Genomic DNA, 13,251 nt, shown 5'->3' on the forward strand with positions numbered 1-13,251 from the left:
TTCATTTCCAAGCAGTTTCAGTTTTATTAAACTTGTATGCCGCTCTATTCCCAAAGGGACTCAGGGCAGCTAACAAACCGATAGGGAAAGGGGGCAATACAAAAAGACAAACAAGACAACAACAAAATACAAAAAAACAGATTAAAAAACTCCTCAACAGTCACAACAAATTCGAGTGGGACTGGGAACTCATCAGCCCCAGGCCTGCCGGAACAGCCAGGTCTTGACGGCTTTGCGGAAAGCCTGAAGGGTGGTGAGGGCCCGAATCTCCACGGGGAGATTCCAAGCCCGTATACTTCCTTTAAAACGCTCACATAAACAGCAAGGCCTAATTTGGAGGAACTCTCAGAAAATCCTTCACAATTTTTAAGAGCGGATGTACGAAAGAAAATAGCGGATCACGTTATTTAAGTATTTTTTCTCAGCACAAAATGCATTACATCCCAAATTAGTAGCTGAGCCTTTTAGAAAGAGAAATCCCGCAATGCCCCCCCAAGCAAGATCACTTGTCTGTACAGTAGGAATTCAGACTTCTTTGATGATGTTTGAATGGTTGCTTTCTTGTAAAATTTGTTCATTTCTCTCTTCAAAACAGACATCTTCTAAAAATATCTAAGAATCAGTAATATGTCTTTCTTTTCTAAAGGTCAGTTTTTAATCTAATCTAAAGTCATGTTCTACAAATGTTCTCTCGTCTTCAATAGTGCAACGTATTTTATTTATATAGTATTTCTTCTAAATATTCAAAAGACAGGACATGGCTGGATTTTAGCTGTAATTTGGCTGACAAATAAGTCAAAAAGTTTGTTCATTCATAAAGCTAAACCAGTATCCATGGCTAAAAAGCCACAATCACATACTGTGCAAAGCTAAGATGAAAGAAACCGTGTCTTGATTTAATCCAATGTATTAACCCATGTATCTCCTCAGTATTTTTCACAAACCTGTAACATGAATTACTACTATGAACTCCATACTATATGGTGGGTGAAGCTGAACAAACACTGGAGCTTCTCTAAGGTAAGATCTGAATTAGAAGGTTACTCTCTAGTAATTCATCTTTTTAATCCATGAATTCCCAGGTCTGGGCTCCCACTCAATCCTGGAGGTCACTGAATGGCTTTCGGTCACCTTGGGGAGCTGTTTTGTGGAGATAAAAATAAGGCGAGAATCCCAAATAAACCACCATGGACTCCTAGCGGAAAGTTACAACATAAATCCAATGAACAGAGCATATAAATAATAGAACATAAGTCCACTCTTTGCATTCTCCTATAAACATTAAAAAGAAGCAAGTTATAGCTTTACATAAGGCTTAGGGATAGGGTTAGAGGTGGGTTCCTACCAGTTCGCACCTATTCGGTAGAACCGGTTCGTCAAATCTACCGAACCAGTTAGAAGAGGTTCCACCAGTGGACCCGGAAAGCAGGCCACACCTACAGAAGAGGTTCCAAAAATTTTTGAAATCCACCACTGGTCCTTGGATGTGATTATTCTACACTGTCATGCTCATATTTATAAAACTCAGGGCCTCTGTGAAAGGTAAGGATGACTACTGCGTTTGTGGTACAATCAGAACATTGCGTGTGTTGAAGTTGTTTTAACGCAAACCAAAGATGCCTTTTAAAAAACAAGTTTACATCCTATTCTTATGCATGCCAGTGCTGTGGGTGAGGTAATTTAAGGTGGTTCTGACAAGTGTCGTTCGGCATCTTCATATCTGGTCACATGGGCGACAAGCCACTCCCATCCAGTCACATGGGCGGCAAGCCACTCCCACAAAGGAGGCCACACCCACAGAGTAGGTTCGAACAATTTTTGAAACCCACCACTGGCTTAGGGATAGGGTGGACTGCAAAAGGCAAAATTATGACAATGGGAAGGAAAAATGTATAGATCTCCTTACTCGAGTACATCTCGGTTGAATTGTTTCTGCCGGTTGCCAAGAAATTCTCCAATCATCTGCCGGCTTAGCCCCTTCCGCTCCAGGATAAACCGGGCCACGCCCACTGGCGTATCCGACAAGAAGCCTCTCTCGATTAAATACTGGATCCCCTTTTCTGGTTTCCTGCCAATGGGATGAGAAGAAACCTGTATTCATGCTTGCTTGAAATCGTTTTTGTCTCCCTCTTTTATTAGACAAGAAAACACTGACTCTTTTCCAAATAAGGTTCTGTTTCCAAAAAAGCACTCTATCTTTGTCTCTTCTGTACATTAAAATTCTAGATATTCATTATGAAAGTGTCCTGAATGCCCAACCTGATACAGCTTGTGTCATTTTTCACAAAAGAAAGCTAATGGAAGTGCCCTTAGTTATGCAACGTTTAGTTATATTTATTGCAGTTTGCTAAACATTGTAGAGAGTTAATGGGTTTGCATTCATTTTCATCCCTTCCCTGAATTCCATCAGTCACATTATCGGATCCAAGGCTGAACTAGATTTAATATGTGATAATGTAGAATCAGATATTCCTCCTTTAAAGCAGCAACAAAGCAGAAAGGCCCACCAAGCTGATATATGAGGTTTGATTGCCATAATTGGCCACAGATTGATGAGCCTCAGGTGTGCTTACTTACACAAGGTATAACTAAGAGCTGAGGAGAAGGTGCAGATGAGCTGAGAATAAGTCATACCATTTACACCTACTGCCTTCCAGATGCTGCTGCTAGCCAGGTGGTTGGAGAATATGGGATCTAAAATCCAGAATATATGGAGGTCACCAAGTTGCCTCCACTGACTTGGGCCAAAGAGAAGAATGTTAATATTCCAAATAAATGGACTGTTCAAATAGCTAGATCAGTGTTTCTCAACCTTGGCGACTTTAAATCCTGTAGACTTCAACTCCCAGAATCCCCCAGCCAGCATAGCTGGCTGGGGAATTCTGGGAGTTGAAGTCCACAGGACTTAAAGTCGCCAAGGTTGAGAAACACTGAGCTAGATAGATAGGGTGATGATATTTTTTTTTAGTATAATTAATGATGTCACTTGAGAAAGTAGGGCCATTCTTCAAAAAAAAAAAACCTTTTCCACTTGGGGTGAGAGATTGCTTTTCTAAAGATTTAAATAGTAAGGAAGGAAAGACTAGAAGTATTTTTGCCATATTTTTGCCACTGAATATTCACAGTGTGATCCTATAGAAAAGGAGAGGGGAGGCTTGGGAAAAATGGAATTTTTGGGGGGTGGGTGGGCAAGTTGTTCATGCTTGCTTTAGCAAAAACGTTGATCTGATATCTGGAATCCTCAATAACTTGGCTGATGAGGACCACTGAAGGGGGCAGAAATATTCAACATCTTTTTAAAGTCTATTCTTCCGGAAGTGAATTCTGCCTCCTACACCTAGCTCCTTTTCAGCCACAAGGTGTCAGGCAACACCCTTTTCATTCTCTGTTTCTCCAAAACAATGCTTGAGGTTGTTTTAAAAGAGGGGATTGGGGGGGGGGCAGGGGCAGGCAAGGAATTTCTGGATCCACAAGAAAATAAGTGGAAAGCAGTCAAGCGTCACCAAGCCGTATCTTATCAGATTCTTTATCTGATTGCCCAGAACGCAATATTTTAAGGGACAAAAATGAGGCATTGAATTAAAGGTGTCCTAGGGATTGCACGTCCAACTCAATGCTGTTAAACCTTCCAACTCCAAAACAGAGAACATAATTCTCTGAGCTGAAAGAGGTAGCAACAGGAGGCAGTGAGCTTAAGATTTGTGCTCATGATTGCGGGTTTTAGAGCAGAGAACTTCCCCAAAGAGTGTTGTCCACATCTATTAATCTGCGTATAAGTCTTGGGGAGGTTTGGTTTTCCTGCCTTTGGTACCAAACGGCCCTATCATGGACCAGACTACTTCCTCAATTTGCCAGATTGAAGGAGGCGCACACAGAAATAAATGCTCAAGGATCGCCTCCAGGAGGAAGGGCGCAGAGATCTCCTACCCTGGCACATTGCCCCAGGCTTCAACGTGAGTCATGATCCCAGCTGGTTAATATGATGTGACGGCTGCTTCCCAGCCCCCCACAAGAGCCTGCTTCCTGCCATGCTGTCTGGCTCAGGAGCAATTAAAGCTCTAAGAACCAGAGGAAGCTAGAAACCGAAGCCTTCCGCCATCTCTTTTGCTTTGACCTAAAGACCTGATAGACACCATAGGGAGCAACGGCCCAAATTGAGAGGTTGGAAAAAAGCCAAGTCAAAGGGGCACAGAAAGGTATTAGGTGAGATCTCCACCTTCAGACTGGCAATGATCCTGTCCTTTAAAAAAAATAAAACTCTCCCATCATCATTTATTTCACACCATCAGGCTGGAAAAAATTCACTTGCTTAAGTTGGGTATATCGGGCACAGGGGCACAACCCGTGTTATTTATTTTTATTAAGGTAGCAAAAGGCAGCAGTAGAAATGGGTAAAGAGGAGCTATATACTCTATTTAGGATTAAGATCTCATGTCTCAAACTTTGGGGACGAGAGAAGCTAACTCACAACTATGTTAGAAGGAAAGGGAATCAGATTTTGGGAACCCAGAATTTCAATTAAAATTAAAATCCAGTGGCTAAAATAACCCTCCTTCAGACTGTCTACTGGGTGACTCTAGGAAACCCTTCAGAAACAGAAGGCTGCATGTGTGAAGAATAAAAATTCTTGCCCAACATATACTGTGGGCACCGTGTTTTCAAGGACTGTCATAAAATATGCCAATTTTACCAGCAGACGTTATTCTATAATATGACCTGTTTATTTCTTGTAGGCCGTATTTCATCCAGAAGATGCCCAGACCACTAAAATCTGCTCTTTGTGCGCTACTCAAACACTCCATTGGTGATCCAGACTGTAGAAAGTACAGATTCTTCCCCATATTGCCTATATTTTGGAGAGCGGTTTGGAAGTTACAATAGGCGGAAGGACCTCGGTCAAATGGCCTTTCTCCAAAGAGAATGCCATAGCGATTCTATAAGGCAGTTGGACATGGGGATATATCCAATGCATCCTTGGAGATAAAGACTGGGTTTGCATCAGGGAGATCCAAATTCAAGTCTTCCCTTGACCCTTGAGCTCACTGGCCACAGGAGATGAAATTAGCCATATATGCAGCATGTCGTTTGGAGCCCTCAGAGAAAAGATGAGAGATATAAGTAGAAAAAAAAAAGGGAAAAAACATTCAAAGCTGACCCAGCACCTCTGTTCTCAAGTCAAGAAATCACTCACAATCACCCACGCTCCCATGCTAAATCCAACTGGATCAGGCCTGTAAAGCCAGGCCAGCCCTGGATCCTAACCCAGCCTTCTGCTGAACATGCTTAATCCAGTTCCCCCCATGGCGCTCTGACAACACTAGTCATACTTGTTGAAAAGGTTGAGGCCGATGCGGTACTGGCGGCGCTGCACCACGTCGTTGTTGAAGGCAGGAGAATCCCAGCTGTGCCGCGTCTCCCGCTGGTAGGTCTGCTTGCAGGGGCCCCCAACGGTCGTGGCGGTGGCTGGGGCAGGTGGAGGTGGGTCGCGCAGGCTGTCCCGTGAGGAGGATCCTGAGCTGCAGTTGATGGTCTCGTTGGAGTTGGTGGTGCTGTTGAGGCTGTCGTTGTCGCCATCGGAGTTGTCCGGCGGAGGAGGTGGAGGCAGGCGACTTGGGGCCTGAGGGGGTGGGATGGGCAAAGGTGGAGGAGGCTGGCTTTTCTCAGGGTGATAATGACGGTGTGGGTGTGGGGAGCGTGCAGGCCCTCCAGGATGTTTGAGGGTGCCATGGGGGCTGCAGCCATCTTGCTCATACATGAGCCCCCGATTGACTGAACCCCGATCAGAACGGTCGCTCAGATCCACTGAGCTGTCACTGGGAGGCTCAATTGTGAGCAAGGGCAAGTGAGCGCCCCGAAGGCGGTAGTCCCGGCATTCCAGGCAAGGTGTGCTGCGCCGGCTCCCGCCCCCATTCTCCCGGCTGTCCTCCCGCTGGGGCGCCCCCCAGTACTCCGGCCGTGGGGGTGGTGGGAGGGGCACTCCCGGAGCAGGCTCTGGGGGCTCAGTGCTGGGGGGGCACTCCAGAGAGAGGGGTGACGTGGGAGCGCCTTCGTCCAGATAGAGTGTGACATCACTGAATGAAGTGGCAGCACTGTCACCCTGCTGCTCCTTGGATTCACTTTTTTCCAAAGTGGGGCCAACAGGTCCTCCCTCCTGGCCAAGTGGGTGGCAGTTTAAGGCTTCATCAATCGATTCCGCCAAAGACTTCACCTGTGGAGAAGCAGAGAAGGAGATCAGCCAGGGCAGATTCTCTTTGACACTATAGTGCTGCAGGGGAATGACTTAGGAGACAGGAGGAAGAGCCACAGACTGGACAACAGTCAGATAAGACACAGCTGAGTTTGCAGAAGACATGTGGACATAGCAAACATCTCAGAAGGCACCCCCCCCCCTAATTTCTTTTGACTAAGAAAGAAAGGGAGGTGGGGTGGGGAGGAATCAGTGGTGGGATTCAAATAATTTAACAACCGGTTCTCTGCCCTAATGACCAGCAGGGTAGGTGGGGCTTGGTGGTCATGTGACTGGGTAGGCGTGGCCAACTCAACATCACTCAGGTCGATGGGCGCTTTGTCTTAGCTGTTACAAAGGAATAAGGGTTAACCAGAGAGGCAGTTTCTGTAAGCAGGTCAACAAAGATTAGGCTAGAAACAACACCAGAATGTTTCCTTCCTGCCTTCCTTACAGGATTAGCCTTGGAGAGTGGAAAAAAACAAAATGAGATTTCTTCCAACAACCGGTTCTCCGAACTGCTTAGAAAGTTACCAACCAGTTCTCCCGAATAGGTGCGAACCGGCTGAATCTCACCACTGGGAGGAATGTACTTTCAGATTTGCAAGATTCTGTTAAAGATAGAACTAACACTTTGAGGTGCGCTTCTTAACCGGACTACAAGGGCTCAATGCATATTGTGAGAAAGAAACAGGGGGAAACAACCCTCTGCTAATTAAATCAATCCTGCACCTTATTTTAATTAATGAACTCCCGTTTGAATGATCTTTTATGGAACATATGGTGCTGCAACAGTGAGAAGATAAAGTAAGTTATCAAATCCGAAAAGCAGAATTGTTATAGTATCAAGCTCATTATAGTATCGATGCACCAAATTGAAATCTGTGAACACCAGTGATCCAAAGGATGATTTCTAGGCAAGATGTTTTATTCACACTAAGCTCCTTCAGCACTGCTGTAAAATTGTTTTTCTTCCATTAACTGGAAAAACAAAAACGAAAAAGGATTCCATACAAGGTTTTCTTATAACCTATCCTATTTACAAGGATGCCTTATGACATTTCCTTCTATGCTATTTGGTGGGGGAGTCATCTGCAGTGTAATATCTACTAGTGCTGCTGCTTTAGATGATTACTGTATTTTTCAGAGTATAAGACGCACCCTTTTTCCTCAAAAAAGAGGCTGAAAATCTGGGTGCATCTTATACATTGAATACAGCATTTTTTTGCCTCCCGAAGCCCCGTGCCCTTCTCCAAAATGGCCATGCATACCCTTTATGGAGGCTTTCAGAGAGCTCCTGGGGGCTGGGGAGGGCAGAAACTAGCAGAAATGGGCCGTTTTTGCCCCCCCAGCCCCCAGCAGCACTCTATAAGCCTCCATAAGGCTATGCATATAATTTTTTTGACAGAAAACGGGCCGTTTTTTGCTCGTTTTTGCCCACCCCCACCCCACCCCCAGGAGCACTCTGCAAGCCCCTCCCCCAAGGCTATTCATGCCTTTTATTTTGAAAAAAAACGGGCCCGTTTTCGCGAAAAACGGGCAGTTTTGGGGAGGTTTGCAGAGTGCAAACACTTTTTTTTCCCGTTCTGAAAGCTCTTTAGTTAGAGTGATTGCTGAGAATTACATTGATCAAGTGCTGTGCCAACAGAAACAAGTCTTAGGTGCTGCAGGTTGTCAGCGATTTCCTTCTCCAGCACATGGATAAATACACTTGGAAAATCTACCTACCTACCTACCTACTCTCTCTCTCCCTACCTACCTACTGTATTTCTCTCTCTCTCTCCCTATCTACCTACCTACTCTCTCTCCCTACCTACCTACTGTATTTCTCTCTCTCTCCCTCTCTCTCTCCCCCTCTACCTACCTACCTACCTACCTACCTACTCTCTCTCCCTACCTACCTACTGTATTTCTCTCCCTCTCCCTCTATCTATCTACCTACCTACTCTCTCTCCCTACCTACCTACTGTATTTCTCTCTCTCCCTCTCTCTCTCCCCCTCTATCTACCTACCTACTCTCTCTCTCCCTACCTACCTACCGTATTTCTCTCTCTCTCCCTCGCTTTGTCTCTCTCTCTCTCTCTTTCCCTCTATCTACCTACCTACTTTTTTTAAAATTTGCCTCTTCAAAACCTTGGTGCGTCTTATACTCTGAAAAATACAGTAAGTCTGTGAAACTCAATGGCAACCCATGAGAAAGAAGCTAATGTGGAGCCCTTTTAAGTTTCATTACATAATAAGATGAAGTGAGAATGGAAATATTTTCCATTCAGATATTCAGAAACATAAAGGGCACCTTTGAATTTACCTGATCTTACTTATTTGGTACACAGTATTACAGGCTTGAGAACAGTCTATGACTTGGAGTGAGTAGAGACTGTTTCCAGATCAGTAGGTTACCATAAAGTAGTGGTTATGCATTATATGAGAAGTCCCTTTTGCAGGAGAAACATCAGGCCCCATCATCATCTCTTTGTTGTCTTGTCAGAAATGTTGTCTATCGTATTACTTATTTGCCAAGGCTAAAGATTAATGCTTTTTAAATGAGGCTCAAGAGGCTGTTTTCTGTACCAAGGAATCCTTAGACGCACTTGCACAGATATTAGCCCTACTTCGTCTGGGCTGCAAAATCCAGACAACCCCTGGATATAAGTCTTCCTTCCCGTTTAAAGTTTATCTGGGTTTCTGCAACCCAAAAATGGTACAAAAAGCCCTGGGCAGAGCATGAAGAGGTTCTAAGAGGTTCTAACATGGTGAAACCACAAAAACAAACACTAACGGTAATAAAAAAGAGCCGAAGTGGCGCAGTGGTTAAATGCAGCACTGCAGGCTACTTCAGCTGACTGCAGTTCTGCAGTTCGGCTGTTCAAATCTCACCGGCTCAAGGTTGACTCAGCCTTCCATCCTTCCGAGGTGGGTGAAATGAGGACCCGGACTGTGGGGGCAATATGCTGACTCTGTAAACCGCTTAGAGAGGGCTGAAAGCCCTATGAAGCGGTATATAAGTCTAACTGCTATTGCTATTGCTATAAAAGGAACTCAGATTATTAACTGTTCTGTAAACATAATTTTAATAATACCAAAGTGTGTTAATTGTTTGATGCTGACTTGGTTGGTTATCCCTGTACTTTTGCATGCCACAAGAGAAATACGGCGTGGAGTATCTACTGTGTATAAATTAGTTGTGATTTCTAGGAGGAGTCAGTAAAATAGGATTTCAGAGTAGAGGTGAAATTCCAACGAGGGATTTGCTAAGTCATGACCCATTTTTCGTAGCTTGTCTCTGTGTATACTAAACAATTATTCCTGCTGCTAATAAGAGCTAAGCATTATGATTGTAACATTTCAACCAACAAACCAGGGAGCCTTGGCATTGTGCTCATTAGTTTTCCAACTTTTTTTTTCATTTTTTTTTCTTTGAAAAAGGCTTACAAAGTAAACAAAAAACAACAACCCACTACAACTAAAAACTCAAGTAATATCAAGGCAAAAAAATCAAGCATGCTTCATCTTACAATGCAATCCCAAATGGGATTATCTTTTCTAAAACGGCTCATCCTGATTAGGGACAGAAGATTTGTGAGGACACAAGCTTCCCTTCGCTTGCCCTGTAGGGTTATAAGGAAATGAATTCTTGCTGCTTTGCCTGGGGGGGGGGAGGGGGGTGAAGTGGAGTTGCAAAAACAAATTGTATTGTATTGTATTGTATTTATTAGATTTATAGGCCGCCCAATCCCGGAGGACTCCGGGCGGCTTACAAAGAAGAAAAAAAGAAAAGCAAAATAAAACATAGTTAAAAAATTCCCAACACGCATACATTCAATCGGGGCTGGACCTTAACAATAAGGTCAACAGCTCCAGGCCTGCCGGAAAAGCCAGGTTTTAACAGCTTTTCTGAAGGCCATGAGAGTGGGTAAGGTCCGGACCTCTGGGGGTAGCTGATTCCACAGGGTCAGAGCAGCCACAGAGAAGGATCTCCTCCGGGGGCCCGCCAGCCGACATTGCCCGGCTGACGGCATCCTAAGGGAGGCCCACTCTGTGGGATCATATCGGCCGTTGGGAGTTATGTGGCAGTAGGCGGTCTTGCAAATACGCTGCTCCTGAGCCATGTAGGGCTTTAAAGGGAATGACCCATGAAAATATTGGCTTCTGCCAGCTTCAACTGACCCTACTTTGAAGTGGAAACCTGGACTATGATGAAATCCTCTGCCTCTCTTCTACGTAGATGAAAAAAAAAGACTAGATGCAGCATAAGGAGAAGGTTCTTCCAGCTAGAAATGAGACCCACAGGCAGGAGGTCCCCCGTCTATGCATTGACTTTGCTCGGGGGGCAGCAGAAGATACTTTGATACGGTAGCAGAGAAACAATGAGGTTTTGGGAAGGGTTGAGAAGCATCAGAGGATATAATCAAGATGGAGAACACATTTGGGCAAAGATGATTTCTTTCAGCATTTCAAGGAAAGCTACCTAGAAATGTGCAGTTTGGGCCTTACCTGCTTGGAGAAGGAATCCTCCAGCTCCGTGATGTCATTGCAGAAGCCTCCAGAAGAGGAATGCAGGGAGCTGCCATCCAAGCCGGTCCGGCATGAGCCGCTGTAGGGAAGGCCGTGATCCAGGAGGTGAGGTCGAGCAGTAACCATGGAGCCCTCATCCAGAGAGGCAGGTTTACCTTCAAAGTAAGGGGCATTCTGGGCCTTGTCATATTCCTCAAACGAATATTGCATCCGCATGTTGGACAGGATGATGCGCCGCGACATACGGCTCTCCGACGCCGAACTTCTTAGGCGCTCAAACTTTTTGTTCATGCGGTATTGGCGGAAGGCGGTTTGAATTGTACGAGCTGCCCGCCGGCTCAAGAAATAGCCCCCATACTTCCGCTCCAGCATCTCCACCTGCGATGGGTATCAAGAGAGAGGAGGGATTTGGAAAAGACAAGAGGGTGATGAGTAAGGAGAATAGGAAAATCGAAACATGAAGCTAAGAACAAGCCAATCACCCCCCCCCCCCAAAAAAAATAAACAGTGGGTTCTGAGCTAGATATCTCACTGGGTTTTCTCAGAGGAAAAGGAACCACAGGATATTGTCAATTTCTTCCCAAGAAATACATGAAGCAAGCTCAAACTGAAGCAGCCTATTTTCAGGGCCGGATTTTCCTGTGACCCGTCAAAACCGCGCTCGACTAAGCCGCGCCCGATTAAACCGCGTCGCTGACGTCATCAACAGGGTGACAACAGCCAGTGCGGAGAAAGAAGGGCGCTTTAAATAGCGCTTTGAAAGCAAGCCGATTCAACTTAAGGTAAGGGTTAGGTTTAGGGTTAGCTTTAGGGTTAGGGTTAGGTTTAGGTTTAGGGTTAGGTTAAGGGTTAGGTTTAGGGTTAGGTTAAGGGTTAGGTTTAGGGTTAGGCTTAGGATTAGGTGGGTTAGGTTTAGGTTTAGGGGTTAATTTTAGGTTTAGCGTTTACAGCGTGCTTCTGTCTCCGCGCTGTTGTCGCCCTGTTGATGACGTCAGCTATGCGGTTTCGTCGAGCGCGGTTTAGTCAAACACGGTTTTGTGGTGGAACCGGATTTTCCTATAGGCTAACTAGGCTTCAGCCTAGGGCCTCAAGATCAAGAGGGGCCTACATTCAAATTGTTAGTAAAATTAAAATTACACTATTCTAAAAACAGTGAACACTAAAACACTGAACCGAAAATAAGGAGAAATTCTACGCATATGACTAAGAAACAAACATAAAAATGTATTGGTTAAGATCATTCCAGCGTCGCGGCAGTTGGGGAGCCCGCCCACGTTCCCGGCACCGGCGGTCGGGGGAGAGGCGCGGGCGCTCCCAGTAGCCGCCCCGTCGACGTGGAGCCCACCAGCGGCCAGGCAGGTGAGGGCGAGGGGGCCGAGCCGGGCAGCTGAGTGCAGCAGGGGAGGCGGCTGGCCTCGCTGCCTTTGCCGCCGAGCAGAGCTGCCCTCCGTCGGGAGGCCAGCTATATATATTGATATATATTTATATAGATCACAGTAATGATGTATTTTATTGTCTCTCGTGTAATTTACAAACTTAAAAATGGGAGGTGAAAGGGCCTCATAAGTGGAATAGCCTAGGGCCTCTTTTCATCTAAATCCGGCCCTGCCTATTTTAGTGCAATCTATGCTGGCTCTTGGCAATTATGTCTTCAGACAGGTTTTCCCATCACTTGTTATTTAAATGGAGGTGCTGGGGATGGACCTACAGCAGTGCTTCTTAACCTGGACAAGTATTATATATTATGATGCATAATATTATACATCAATACTAGAGCACATGTTTTGCACATGGAAAGCCTGGGTTTCTCAGCCTTGGCAAATGTCTACGTAGAGTCTCAGTCATCCATCCAGGTTCATTGCTTGTCCCAAAGCTGCTTTTTCAAGAGGCAACTGGACCTTCTGGTTTCTTTTCTTTGAAGACGTTTTGCTTCTCAGCCGAGAAGCTTCTTCAGCTCTGGGACCAGAGGTGGGTTCCTACCAGTTTGCACCTATTCGGTAGAACCGGTTCGTCAAATCTACCGAACCGGTTAGAAGAGGTTCCACCAGTGGACCCGGAAAGCAGGCCACACCTACAGAAGAGGTTCCAAAAATTTTTGAAACCCACCACTGGTCCTTGGATATGATTATTCTACACTATCATGCTCATATTTATAAAACTCAGTGCCTCTGTGAAAGGTAAGGATGACTACTGCGTTTGTGGTGCAATCAGAACATTGCGTGTGTTGAAGTTGTTTTAATGCAAACCAAAGATGCCTTTTAAAAAACAAGTTTACATCATATTCTTATGGATGCCAGTGCTGTGTGTGAGGTCATTTAAGGTGGTTCTGACAAGTGTCGTCGGCATCTTCATATCCGGTCACATGGGCGGCAAGCCACTCCCATCCGGTCACATGGGCGGCAAGCCACTCCCATCCGGTCACATGGGCGGCAAGCCACTACCATCCGGTCACATGGGCAGCAAGCCACTCCCACAAAGGAAGCCACACCCACAGAGTAGGTTCGAACAAT

At 45.3% G+C, this 13,251-nt stretch overlaps 1 protein-coding gene across 3 annotated transcripts in view; it reads right to left on the minus strand.

Annotated features, from left to right (window-relative positions):
* Positions 1–13,251, minus strand: part of IQSEC2 (IQ motif and Sec7 domain ArfGEF 2) — a 116,090-nt gene that overhangs the window by 15,931 nt on the left and 86,908 nt on the right. For all 3 annotated transcript variants that reach the window (XR_004254721.1, XM_032210055.1, XM_032210056.1), the window contains exons 3-5: positions 10,721–11,119; positions 5,328–6,208; positions 1,907–2,068 (exon numbers count right to left, since the gene is read on the minus strand). Coding sequence is in view for 2 of the 3 variants with exons in the window: in XM_032210055.1 (XP_032065946.1) it covers positions 1,907–2,068; positions 5,328–6,208; positions 10,721–11,119 (1,442 nt within the window). In the remaining variant the exon portion in view is untranslated. The remainder of the gene's footprint in view (positions 1–1,906; positions 2,069–5,327; positions 6,209–10,720; positions 11,120–13,251) is intronic.

This window comes from Thamnophis elegans, chromosome 2 (genome assembly GCF_009769535.1).
Source record: "Thamnophis elegans isolate rThaEle1 chromosome 2, rThaEle1.pri, whole genome shotgun sequence".
NCBI classification, from domain to species: Eukaryota; Metazoa; Chordata; class Lepidosauria; order Squamata; family Colubridae; genus Thamnophis; species Thamnophis elegans.